General features: G+C 41.6%; 1 protein-coding gene across 2 annotated transcripts in view; it reads left to right on the forward strand.

Moving 5' to 3' along the window:
* EGFLAM (EGF like, fibronectin type III and laminin G domains) overlaps positions 1–13,966 on the forward strand; it is a 273,167-nt gene that overhangs the window by 248,147 nt on the left and 11,054 nt on the right. The window contains exons 18-19 of one of the 2 annotated variants that reach the window (XM_040338563.1): positions 2,626–2,806; positions 6,076–6,099. In XM_040338563.1, the coding sequence (XP_040194497.1) occupies positions 2,626–2,806; positions 6,076–6,099 (205 nt within the window). The remainder of the gene's footprint in view (positions 1–2,625; positions 2,807–6,075; positions 6,100–13,966) is intronic. The other variant, XM_040338572.1, reaches the window with a different exon arrangement.

The raw sequence follows: 13,966 nt of genomic DNA on the forward strand, positions 1-13,966 counted from the left end.
TGTGTATGTCGAGTTTCTTAAACTGCGATCAGTTGTAGAATGGTACAACATACACAGACTACAGAAAGCACCCCCGACTTTGATCCAGAGAGGCATAGTCTGGTCAATAATTTTCCCTCTCCATACTAACAATTGGACATTTTTTTTAATGAAATACTAGGGGGTGTCCTTCAAAGTGATTCCTCAACAACAGTGGCGTCACTAGGGTTGGTGTCACCCGGTGCGGTAAAACATGGTGTCACCCCCCCTCTGTCTAGGCTGCCCAGCACCAAGCAGGCAGCGCACGGGCACGGGGCGCACCCCAAACCAGCCCCTGTAAATGATAGTATAGGGCAGTATAGTGGCAGGTTAGGGTAGTATAGAGTGGTATAGTGGCAGGTTGGTGTAGTGGGGTGGTATAGGACAGGTTAAGGTGGTATAGGGCATGTTGGGGTGATATAGGGTAGTTTGGGGTGGTGTAGGGCAAGTTAGGGTTGCATAGGGCAGGTTGGGGTGGTATAGGGCAAGTTAGGGTGGTACAGGGCAGGTTGGGGTGGTATAGTGCAAGTTAGGGTGACATAGGGCAAGTTGGGATGGCATGGGAAAGGTTGGGGTGGTACAGGGCAAGTTAGGGTGGCATTGGGCAGGTTGGGGTGGTATAGGGCAAGTTATGGTGGCATAGGACAGATTGGGGTGGTACAGGGCAAGTTAGGGTGGCACAGGTAAAGTTGGGGTGGCATGGGAAAGTTTGGGGTGGTACAGGGCAGGCTGGGGTGGTACAGGGCAGGCTGTGGTGGCACAGGGCAGGCTGGGTGGTACAGGGCAGGCTGGGGTGGTACAGGGCTGTTTGGGGGGGTACAGGGCAGGCTGGGGTGGTATATGGCTGTTTGGGGTGGTACAGGGCAGGCTGGGGTGGTACAGGGTAGGCTGGGGTGGCACAGAGCAGGCTGGGGGGGGTACAGGGCAGGCTGGGATTGCACAGGGCAGGCTGGGCATGTCAGCTAAAAAACAAACAAAAAAAACGGTATGGTGTCACCCCTCTAGCGGGTGTCACCTGGTGCGGACCACACCCCCCGCACCCCCCTAGCAACGCCTCTGCTCAACAAGCTAAAACATGGAGACATTGGCGGATGGGGGATTTTGCTTTGAATAATAAAAATTAATTAAATTACATTATTGGTTTGTTTTGCTCAGATACAATTTAGTTCTGCTTTCCGCCTTAAGAACAGTAAACAAATCTAAGCATAGAAATTGAGCATTGTATGGTAAAAGCAGGGCTCAAGTCCAAGAACGGAGTCCCTGCACTTTTTTCACAGCAGGAACGCAGTTCCCTTTGCAGGACTAGAGCAGCCCAGCCGCCCGAGCCAATCCTTCACTAAGCGGCGATGCCCAGCTCGAGGTCACTGTCAGGGGCAGGCGAACCTTAGTAATCCTTTATGTTACTGGCCGCTTCCTGTATATGGATTCATCGGGTAGTGTGCGGGTATTCCGTCACTTCCTCGATGCTGCAATGTCTCCTAGGAGCTTTCGTCATTGTTCCCAGGAGACATTGCGGAGGTCTGCTGCGAGTTATCGCGGGATTTAGAAATAACTTGCTTCTTTCTAAATCCTGCGATAACTCGCGGCAGACCTGAATCCATATTCAGGAAGCGGGCAGTAACAAAGGATTACGAAGGTACAGTGGATCGAAACAAACATGCGGTTTAGTAATTATGCATATGAGCGTATCATCTTTTTTTTTTTTTTTTTCGGTGGGGGAGTGGATCTTGGGTGGGAGTTCCCACACTTTTTTCCCCAGGACTTGACCCCTGGGTAAAAGGGCAACAGACCAACAGTTATCGGAACAGTTCATGGAGTGTAAATGAGCAGAAAAGTTCAAGAGATCAACCATGGAATCTTCTTATGTTGTTGCCAGAGAAAACGTACAGTAATCTTTTTTTTATCTGAGTAAACAACCTACAACAAAAAGAGAACATCTGTGAGAAGGAAAAAGCTCAGATAGTAAAATGAGATAATTCTTTATCATCCATTGAGCATATTACCCAGCTGTCCCTGATTTTGAGGGACAGTCCCTCATTTGGAACAATGTCCCTCTTTCCTCCTCATTTGTCCCTCATTTTGGTCTGATCTAAATACCGTATATACTTGAGTATAAGCCAAGTTTTTCAGCACTTTTTTTGTGCTGAAAATGCCCCCCCATGGCTTATACTCGAGTCACCTTTTTCAAGCTCATGTGAAACAGAACATACAAATTCTTAGAGAGTCGGATTAAGCTGCATTTTTCCTGTAGGGGGCAGTATAACCTAATTGTCTATGCATTCCTGTGTTCCTAAATTGCCTTGAAGAAAAAGATTTAGCAGTAAGTAAACTCATATTTCAAACATTAGGTCAGAGAATAATGAATAATATCAGGTTCTAAGTTAGGTCACATCAACAGAGGTAGAAATGGTTCGTATAGTGATCGGTCCCACAATTTGTATTGGCATTTAAAAAATGGATTTGGCTTCCACCCATATAGGGCAAGAATTATGTTGTTTGTGGCAGGACTTACGCAGACTGAGGGAGAGGGGTGGAAAGGGGTTCTGAATATTTATTTGGGCCCAATGATGGTGAAAATCATGAAATATGTTTATTTTTTGCACGCAGCTTATACTGAATGACAGGATCATGAATCTGGTGACTGGCCTGGTTTCTGGGGTAAATCTGATCAATGCCGCCCATCCGTGTGCTGATGCACCCTGTGCCAACGGTGGGAGCTGCAGACCCAAACATGACAGCTATGAATGTGACTGTCCGCTGGGTTTCGATGGGAAGAATTGTCAAAAAGGTAAAAAAAAAATTATATTAATTATTCTCAGTATTTTACACAAGTGGGCAGATGACATATTATTTGTAATGATATATCCATGTATTGATTTATTACCAATGCCTGTTAATGTTAGATTTATTATTGCTGGTTCTGATACATGACACAGATGATAAATGTAGCATACTGTAGACCAGCCTTTTTCAACCAGGGTGCCGTGGCATTTTGGGGTACCTTCTGCTTTTTTTAGGAGTTCCGTGGCATCCTGGGGTACCTTCTGGGTTTTTCAGGGGTGCCATGGTACCCTGGGGTACAGTCTGTGTTTTTCAGGGGTGCCGTAGCATTCTGGGGTACCTTCTGGGTTTTTCAGGGGTGCCGTGGCATTCTGGGGTACCTTCTGTTTTTTTTAGGGGTGCAGTGGCATTTTGGAGTACCTTCCATTTTTTAGGGGTTCTGTGGCACCCTGGGGTACCTTCCAGGTTTTTCAGGGGTGCCATGGTACCCTGGGGTACATTCTGGGTTTTTCATGGGTGCTGTGGCATCCTGTGGTACCTTCTGGGTTTTTCAAGCGTGCCTGGCATACTGGGGTATTTTCTGTGTTTTCAGGGGTGCCGTGGCATTCTGGGGTTCCCTCCACGTTTTTCATGGGTGCAGTGGCACCCTGGGCTACTTTTCAGGAGTGCCCTGACACCCTGGGATACCTTCTGGGTTTTTCAGGGTTGCCTTGGCAAAATACCCCAAAATGTCCTCAAATTGCCCAAAATTTGTCAACAAGCTGGTGGGTGAATCAAGCCTGACTTTTTTTGTTACACAAAGCCACATACTTTTATTGTGTAGCGTTACAACCATGGGCACCATGCAGGTCAGCTGCCTAGCAGCCAATGAGATAATTGGTTGACCAGGAGGACATCAGGTGCCTGAACACATCCTTGTAAGTCCCTCCTCTGCCCCTCTCTGTCAGCTCTGGGGGTCACATTTCCTGAATGAGGGAGAAGAGAAACACGGGAATACTAGTGTATTTACATTGTAAGAATAAATTACCTTTAATGTTGGGTGTCCTACATGTGTGGATGCCGCTGCATTATGTAAACTATTCGTTTCATTTTTTACATTTTAGAATGGGGTGCCTTGAGATAATTGTGCATAATTTTATAGGGTGCCCTGACTGAAAAACGGTTTAAAAACACAGCTGTAGATGATGCTTGCTGCCATTGGAAATTACCACCAGGTGGCAGCATCCCCCTACAGTTGGGAAGGAAGACATTGAAGTGTATTTCTCTTTGCCTTGTTAAACATCTGTTCTGCCTACACTAATCCAGAGAAATTGTTTAATAAATAATACAACTGAATTTACTGGACATCTCCGCTATGTATTCTGCCACTTCAATATATAAAACCTTGCTGCCAAAACTAGAAGCCAGAACAGATTACAGTGCAAAGCCATTGTTGCTTGCATTGTCGTATACTGTACATTCCTTCTCTGTATATTTATGTAAATATGACATTTCTGAGAGTCGGCACATTGGCACACCCAGGGTGGTAATGATCAGGCCTCTTGTATGATGGGATGTAGGCAGTGGCAGACCTGTGCTCAGACTTTCATGAAGTCAGTGGCCCGGATTCAGAAAGGAGATACGACGGCGTATCTCCGGATACGCCGTCGTATCTCTGAGTGTGGTCGGTCGTAACTATGCGACTGATTCAAAGAATCAGTTACGCATAGATTTCCCTAAGATCCGACCAGCGTAAGTGTCTTACGCCGTCGTATCTTAGGCTACATATTTACGCTGGCCGCTAGGTGTCGCTTCCATATATATATATACGCAAGGAATATGCTAATTAGGTAGATACGCCGATTCAGAAACGTACGTCCGGCCGGCGCATTTTTTTACGTTGTTTACGTTAGGCTTTTTCCGGCGTAAAGTTACCTCTGCTATATGAGGCGTAGCTAATGTTAAGTATGGATGTCGTTCCCGCGTCGAGTTTTGAAAATTTTACGTCGTTTACGTAAGTCGTTCGCGAATAGGGCTGTACGTAAGTTACGTTCACGTCTAAAGCAATGACGATTTGCGGCGTAATTTCGAGCATGCGTACTGTTTTTTTTCATGAACGGCGCATGTGCCGTTCGTAAAAAACATCAAATACGCGGGGTCACATGTAATTTAGATAAAACACGCCCACATCATCCACATTTGAATTAGGCGGGCTTACGCCGACACACATATGTTACGCCACCGTAACTAAGGGCGCAAGTTCTTTCTGAATACGGAACTTGCGCCCTAATTTACTGCGGCGTAACGTATCTGAGATACGTTACGCCAGCCGAAAAAGATACACCAATGTATCTGAATCCGGCCCAGTATTTGCATAGGCAGCTCCAGATCCTCCCTTTAGGTCTAGTTAGTAGACTCAGGCAGGCCATAGAAAGTGCAAATGTATTTCCTGCAACCACGGGTCGCAAGGCTGAAATTTTAATGAGTCCCCCATCAACACAGACAGTGCTGACAGCAACTGGGAAAAGACAGTGATTATTGCTAGCAGCTATAACAGCCGCTAGTAATAATCCGGCAGGCTGGTTGTACCCAAGTTGATCCAATTTATCAACTTGATACATTTAGTCTGCCCACGCATTGTTCAAATCTCGAAATTCTAACTGTCTCTGGCCGGCCTTGTGGTTTGCACGGCTCTTTATAGTGCTTACCTTACACCATTAGTCATTCCCGGTTTTAGAATTTTTGGGTTTTCAAATTTCTGAATTTCATTTTTTTTTTTAATTTCCGATTTTTTTTTAATTTTTAAATTTTCAAATTTTTTCGAATTTCCGGAAAAGTTTGCATTTTCATTAATTTGTTTTATTTTTCAAATGAATGAATTTGTTGAAATTCGTTAATTAACAAATTCAGAACTAAACAAATTGCACATGTCTAATGATCTCGAGTGTTGCTCTGCCATGGTCAGATACATGAAACAATTCATCTCTCAGGCATCTACACACATAAGAATATTAAACAAAGCAAAGAGCACTGTGCAAAGTACATTAATAGCAACCAATCATAAATCATCTCAACTGAAATCTGATTGGTTGATGGGGGCTGCTGCACTTTAAACGCTGCCCTTGCCCTGTTCACTTATACAGCATCATTCTGACAAAGGATGAAGATATCTCAGGTTTTATCATTTTGATGAAGGTAGTTGAATCGATCGATATAAAACATGTTCAGTGATTGTAACTCAGGATCAGTTCTTATTTCTCTGTGTCAATTTCTGTTTTTTGTGCTGACTTGTTGCAGAATGTGGAAATTACTGCATTAATAGTAAGTACTGTTCTAGCCTTTGTTGTAGGTTGCAAAATATAGAATGAGCCCACTAAGGGAATCCCTAAGGCTTTGTTTACACTTGTTCCCGGGGGGGGGGGGGTAAATGCAGTAAAAAAATTGGCTGTTGAGCCGTGGTTTTTCCACCCCTCCCAACCGCTCATATTAAAGCAGTATTAAACCCAAAAGCAATCATTTATTATATTGCAGCTTACCAGTTCTTAGATGTGATGGCTGCATAAGTTTCCTTTTTTTATCACCTCACGATCCAGCCAGTAAGTCTGTTGTTTTCCAAAAGAACAAGCCCTCCAGAAGATGTACCGTATTTGCCGGCGTATAAGACGACTGGGCGTATAAGACGACCCCCTAATTTTCCAGCCAAAATTTTGGTTTTGGGATATACTCGCCGTATAAGACTACCCCCTTCCTACTAGTCATGCCTCGCCTCACGGTGCCACCATTACATGCCAGACTGTGCCACTACATGCCAGACTGTGCCCCATTACATGCCAGACTGTGCCACTACATGCCAGACTGTGCCCCATTACATGCCAGACTGCGCCCCATTACATGCCAGACTGCGCCCCATTACATGCCAGACTGTGCCCCATTACATGCCAGACTGTGCCCCATTACATGCCAGACTATGCCCCATTACATGCCAGACAGTGCCCCATTACATGCCAAACTGTGCCCCATTACATGCCAGACTCGCTGTGCCCTTACCTTATGCTAAGACATGCAGAATCGCGGCCGTACTGTACGTTTTTTCAAAAGCCGCGCCTCCTACGTCTTCTGTTCCGTGATAGGCGGAACAGTCAGCTTCCCAGGAGGCACTGTGTTCAGTGTTCGCCTATCACGGAGGCCCTTTCGTCCGAGGACGACAGGGCCTCCGTGATAGGCGGACACTAAACACAGGACGAGAGGGCCTCTGTGATAGGCGAACACTGAACACAGTGCCTCCTGGGAAGCTGAGTGTTCCGCCTATCACGGAACAGAAGACGTAGGAGGCGCAGCTTTTGAAAAAACGTACGGCCGCGATTCTGCATGTCTTAGGATAAGGTAAGGTTAGGTTACAGGCGTATAAGACGACCCCCGACTTTTAAGAAGATTTTAAGGGGTTAGAAAGTCGTCTTATACGCCGGAAAATACGGTAGCAGTTACAGGGATGAAAATACAAATAGTAAATGTGCAGAGCTTGATAAAAGTGACAAATTAAATGTACACAACAATAAATTCAATAAACTAAAACAATCCAGGTGATAGTAAAATAAATTATATGCAACTGTGAAAAAAAGTCTTTGATACGTGAGAAGTCCATCCAATGTATAATCTATAGATGTTCTATACACGTTCACCAGAGATATTAGAATATTAAGCAGAGAATGGTATCCACCAGATAGCACCAAGAATTGTGATGAATGTGACGTCAACATGTAGGCATTTAGTGCGCACGCACGTTATCAAGGGATACGCCTCCAGCTGACGTCAGTGACTCATCCCCTTAGATAGCCAAATGATAAAGCGGCCATATTGGTAAAGGGCCGCATGACCAGAAGTTCCGATATCGGCATTTTGAAAAGGGTCCAATGTATTATTACCTAGAGCTTGGGTGAAAAACAATTGAATTACAACCCAGAGTCTAGAAATAGCGGCACCACCATATTGCTGTAGAGCACAAGTGTTGGAAGTTAAAGGGGTTGTAAATAAAAAAAATGTTTTCCCTAAATAGCATCCTTTACCTCAGTGCAGTCCTCCTTCACTTACCTCATCCTTCCATTTTGCTTTTAAATGTCCTTTTTTCTTCTAAGAAATCCTCACTTCCTGTTCTTCTGTCTGTAACTACACGCTGTAATGCGAGGCTTTCTCCCTGGTGTGGAGAACTCCTCTTGAGGGGGGAGGGGGCGAGCAGGAGTGTCAGGACGCCCACTAACACACAGCTCCTTTCTCTATCTGCAAAGTAGAGAGCGTCCTGACACTCCTGCTCACCCCCCTCAAGAGGCTTTCTCCACACCAGAGAGAAAGCCTTGCATTACGGTGTTGAATTACAGACAGAAGAACAAGAAGTGAGGATTTCTCAGAAGAAATAACGGCATTTAAAAGCAAAATCGAAGGATGAGGTAAGTAAAGGAGGACTGCACTAAGGTAAAGGAAGCTATTTAGGAGAAAAAAAAATCCTTTACAACCCCTTTAACAAATTAGTAAATTTGGGATCTGCAGTAATATAATTGTATTCTAGAGCAGTTAGTGGCAATTGGAATGACTAATAGAACTAACCATTTATGGAGATGTACAAAATAAGTGAAATTGTTCATTTATAAAAAATGCAAAATTCAATAAAGCATATCAGAATAAATTAAAATGAATGCTAAATAATGAATACAAATGAAGATAAAACTATACTGTTCATTGATAAAAAATGCTAAATTCAATAAAGAATATCAGAATGTAATAAATTAAAATAATAAATAAATAAATAATAAATAAATAAAAATTAATACTAAATAATGAATACAAATGAAAATGAATCTGTACCAAATATATATATATATATATATATATATATATATATATATATATATATATATATATATATATATATATATAACAAAATACAGTATACATAGAAAATACATCAAAATAAACATAAAACCACAATCAACTATTATAATTAAACCAATTTATAGCCAGGCCCACATTAAGCCCTAGAGGAACGAGGGTGTCAATTTCATAAATCCATCAGGTTTCTAATTTAGACACATCATTTTTACAATTGCAACCTCTCCAATGTGAGTTGACTACATCAATACCCACACATTTCAACAAACTGCCATCTCTATGATGTTACTTTCTGAAATGGGCTGACAGATTGTGTTCCTTGAAACCCCTCTCAATATTATATACATGCTATTGTAGGTAGTCCCTTAAACACCTGGTGGTTCTTCCAATGTATTGTTGTTGACAGGGACATTCTAAAAGATATACTACAGATTTAGTGTTACATGTTATAAAGGAGTACATGGCATAGTCCTTCCCTGTGGACTTGGAAGTGAAATTGCCAATTATTTTTTCTCTGACCATTTTCACTATAGGCAACACATTTATTACATGGAAACAAAGCCTTTTAAATAATTAAACAAAGTTGTTCTAACTGGGGGGTCAAATACATTAGGTGCCAATTTTTCATGTAAAATTAGGTGCTCTGCTGATCACTACCTTAGGCTGCTCTGGGAGTACTGAGCCTAAAATAAAGTCATTTTTTAGAATCAATCTTTTGACCTGAGTGTGTTGGATGGAGAAGTTTGTGATGAAGAGACAACTTATGGAAAATGCATCAATAGTTTTAATGGTCAGTAAAGACTCTCGTTCAACATTCTCCACTTGGTGAATAGTGTTATTAATAGAAACAACATTATATCCCCTTTCCACACATCTCTCCCGTAATAAACCAGCTTGGGTATAATATTGATTTAGATTTTAGCAATTACATCTTATTTTTGTAAATCCCCTCGGGAATATTCCTCAACCACATGGGATATAACCATTTTTAACAGTGAGCTTGAAAAAGGTTTTAGTAGTGATACCAGAACCAGTATTCATTAGGCTTAGATCCAAAAAGTTGATTTCCACCTGACAAAAACTATGGGACTATTTTATATTATGGGAATTATTATTTAGCATACCTATAAAGTTCTCTGATGTAATTATATTACCCTCCCAAAAAAAATATCGTCAATGTAACTACGGTAGAAAGTAAGTACCAGCCAATCCCTTGCATAAATCATGTCCTCTTTCCATCTGGCCATAAATAAATTACCCAGACTGGGGGCAAATTGAGTCCCCATTGCTACCCCCTTAGTCTGTAAACTGATAGGTTTTATTGATTTAAAACCTTTATCCCAAAGGGAAAAAAAGCTGTTACTGCAACTGCTTAAAAAGTGGAGCTTCAATTTGTTTGTGTATCTAAATATGTTAGTACATCTAACACTCCCCTCCCCCCAGGTTAACAATGCTGCTGTCCAAAGATGCCCAATGTGCTCCTTCATCCAGAGTTATGTCTCACTAATACAGAAGGTGTGTTACTATCCAAGTGAAAACAGAGGGGGAAATGCTAAAAAAGTAAACTAATGCAGCCACCACATCTAATGATTGATGAGCTGCAATATGTTAAATTTTTGGTTTTGTGTTTAATACCGCTTTAACCTAATGTGGTGGCCTCCCAAGGTGGTACACATCTTGTGGCAAAAATGCTGTGGCATTTAGTGGGCAGTACCCCCATTAAAGTTAACTGGGCCACACTACAACTGAGTGTTGTGTCGCAGTGCTGAGGTCCTTCAATTGTCAAAACAGACGGTGAAATGATGATGTCTGATCCCCCCCACACATACCCTCCTGTCAGCTGCCCGCCATGGATTACTTTTCAGAGGGGCTTTGAACACCACTGCAAGTGTAAACGAGCCCTAATAGATGTTCATGGAAGGTACTGATCTAATGTTGGCCATGCACATCAATTTGGCACCATTTTTTTCCATTGGAGCTTTGATCACATTTGGATATCATTTAATGGTGCCGTTCTTGTGTGCCCTAGGACTTATTAAAATATTAGCTTGATAAATTACTGTGCATGCCTTAAAGTAATATAATCAAAAAAGGGTCCTTGGATTGTACCACACACACACACACATTGCATACATCATCAATTAAATAGATCGCCCGCGCCTTTAAATCATTACTGATCTGCAGAATGTAAAAAAAAAATATGAAAAAAATTGCCAACACATGGAATGATTTTTCATAGATAATATTGTTAAAATGAAATGCAGGATTCTTCAATGACAGGATTGAAACATGTTGGCTTCTTGGAAGGGGAAGTGTCTGAAGAAGGAACCACATTTCTTGGCCATACCACTAGTCAGCAACTTTCTTTTAAAGGAAATTCAATCTCAACAAAAATATTACGGTCACTCCTAAGCCACATCCGTACATAAACGTTTGAACGATAAAGAGGAAGAACCACTAAGTCGGACTTTGAAGGCAGATTGGACCACCAATATTGATTAAAAAAATCACATATTTTATTTATACATAGAAAACGAAAAATACATACATATACAGTGTCTAGTTAAAGCGGGAGTTCACCCATTTGTGTTTTTTTTCCTCTTTTCCCCATAGCTGGATGCTCATTTTGTCTAGGGGAATCGGCTATTTGTTTTAAAATATGATCCGTACTTACCCGTTTTCGAGATGCATCTTTTCCGTCGCTTCCGGGTATGGGTCTTCGGGAGCGGGCGTTCCTTCTTGATTGACAGTCTTCCGAGAGGCTTCCGACGGTCGCATCCATCGCGTCACTAGTAGCCGAAAGAAGCCGAACGTCGGTGCGGCTCTATACTGCGCCTGCGCACCGACGTTCGGCTTCTTTCGGAAAATCGTGACGCGATGGATGCGACCGTCGGAAGCCTCTCGGAAGACTGTCAATCAAGAAGGAACGCCCAGTCCCGCAGCCCATACCCGGAAGCGACGGAGAAGATGCATCTCGTAAACGGGTAAGTACGGATCATATTTTAAAACAAATAGCCGATTCCCCTAGACAAAACGAGCATCCAGCTATGGGGAAAATGTGTTCTCCATGGGTGAACCTCCGCTTTAAAAAGCATATATATATATATATATATATATATATATATATATATATATATATATATATAATCACACAGTCGGCTGAAAACGACCAGTATATACAGTTGACCACAAAAGGGGCCAAATATACCTAGATTGTGCTTAGCAGTGCATCATCACATATGCGTGAGCCCCCTGTGCATCTACGCGGTTTGTTGGTCCTCTTCCTTAGGACACACATAAGGGGGATTATAAAAAAAGGTCTTACTGGCCTAGGTGTGTGAGCACCTGCATAGAAAATCTCCCTGGGCGGGCACCTGAGCAGTAAAAGTAGCCGAGCAGTTGGTGTCCCAAGTTGTCTGATCTAATAAGATAATTGCTATTTTAAGGGAAGAAGCCCATGTGTTGAGCAAACTGCATAGAGGAAAATGTCAACAGACTCGCTGCACAAACAATTATGTGCCACTTTGCGTTGGTTTATCCCATAAAATCCCAAATAAAATATATTTCTGTTTTTGTTTGTAAAATTAAAGGTACTGTATGAATACTTTTTCAAGGCACTGTATTTTTCATTTTCTATGTATAAATAAAATATGTGATTTTTTTTAACCGATATTGCTGCCTTCAAAGTCCGAATTAGTGGTTCTTAGGATTAGTGGTTCTCCCTCTTTTTAGTTCAGACATCTAATCTCAAAAACAAAAGTTTAATATATTGCAGCTCATCAGTCCTTAGATGTGGTGGCTACATTTGTTTTCTTTTTTTCAGGTTAAGAACATTTTTAGAAAGTATACAAAACACCTGCTGATCTTGCTAGAAATGCAATGTCCTTGTCTCCATCTTCTGTAAACTGCTAATCCCACATCCCCCCCCCCCCCCCAATGTCATAGAGTTGAGGAATGTAGGAGGGGTTAATGGTCTAAATCAGGAGTGACAACACAGTGCAGTGAGGGAGTGTGGACATTCATATAATTTTATAAATAGTGTGATATAAAGGTATCCAGTACCTTAATTCCACCTAATTTCCCCCCTATATATCTGCATAGACAGTGGACAAACGGCACATTTAAAGTCTATACTGCGGCAATGTGCCCTCCATCCACTGTCTATGCAAATATATGACGTCCGGATGCTTTTTGGTGGTCAATGTTTTTAATATTTTGCATAGAGAGGGAAATTAGGTGGAATTAAGGTACCGGATACATTCATATCACACTATTTGTAATTATATGAATGTCCTATTGACTTTTTAAACTTAAAATAAATGCTATTCTTAGTGATCAAGCCACAGTTGTCATTCATTTTACCACTATTTACCCTCCTCAACTTGGGTGGGGGAATTCTTTTCGCTCTAAAATAGGCACAGCAATAGAGTAAGAATATTCAACCAGAAGAATATATAGCCTAAAAAATAGCCTTATGCCGCATACACACGATCCGAAATTCCGACAAGAAAAGCGTGGATTTTTTTCCGATGGAATTTTGGCTCAAACTTGTCTTGCATACACACGGTCACACCAAATTCCGACCGTCAAGAAGGCGGTGACGTACAACACTACGACGAGCCAAAAAAAAAATAAAGTTCAATGCTTCCGAGCATGTGTTGACTTGATTCTGAGCATGCATAGGATTTTTCTCAGTCGGAATTGCATACAGACGATCGGAAATTTCCGACAAGAACTTTTCCCATCAAAAAAATTGAGAACCAGCTCTCAAATTTTTCTTGGCGGAAATTCCGACAAAAAAATTCAGTTGGAGCCTACACACGGTCAGAATTTGCGACCAAAAGCTTACATCAAACTTTTCTTGTTGGAATTTCCAATCGTGTGTACGCGGCATTAAATTATTTGACCATGATATACCAGAACCAGATATAGCTTAGAACATTTAACCAGAGGAGAAAATAGCATTTGAGCAAAAATGTCTTAAAACAATAGCCTACACACAATCAACCAAAAGGAAATAAAGTCTAAAACAATAGCCTAAGAACATTCAATCATAAAAGAAAATTGCCTAAAGCAATAGTTTAAGAGCATTCAACCAGAAGGGAATACAGTCTAAAACATTAGCCTAAGAACATTCAACCAGAAGAGAAAATAGCTTAAAGGAATTCTCCAAGAGCATTAACCCTGAATATAGCCTAAAACAATAGCCTAATGCCTTGTACACACAATCGGAATTTCCAATGAAAAAGTCAAATGGAATTTTTTCATCAGATATTCCGACGGACTTAGAAAGAGAACATGTTCTCTT

Source organism: Rana temporaria, chromosome 1, assembly GCF_905171775.1.
Source record: "Rana temporaria chromosome 1, aRanTem1.1, whole genome shotgun sequence".
In the NCBI taxonomy this organism is placed as follows: Eukaryota; Metazoa; Chordata; class Amphibia; order Anura; family Ranidae; genus Rana; species Rana temporaria.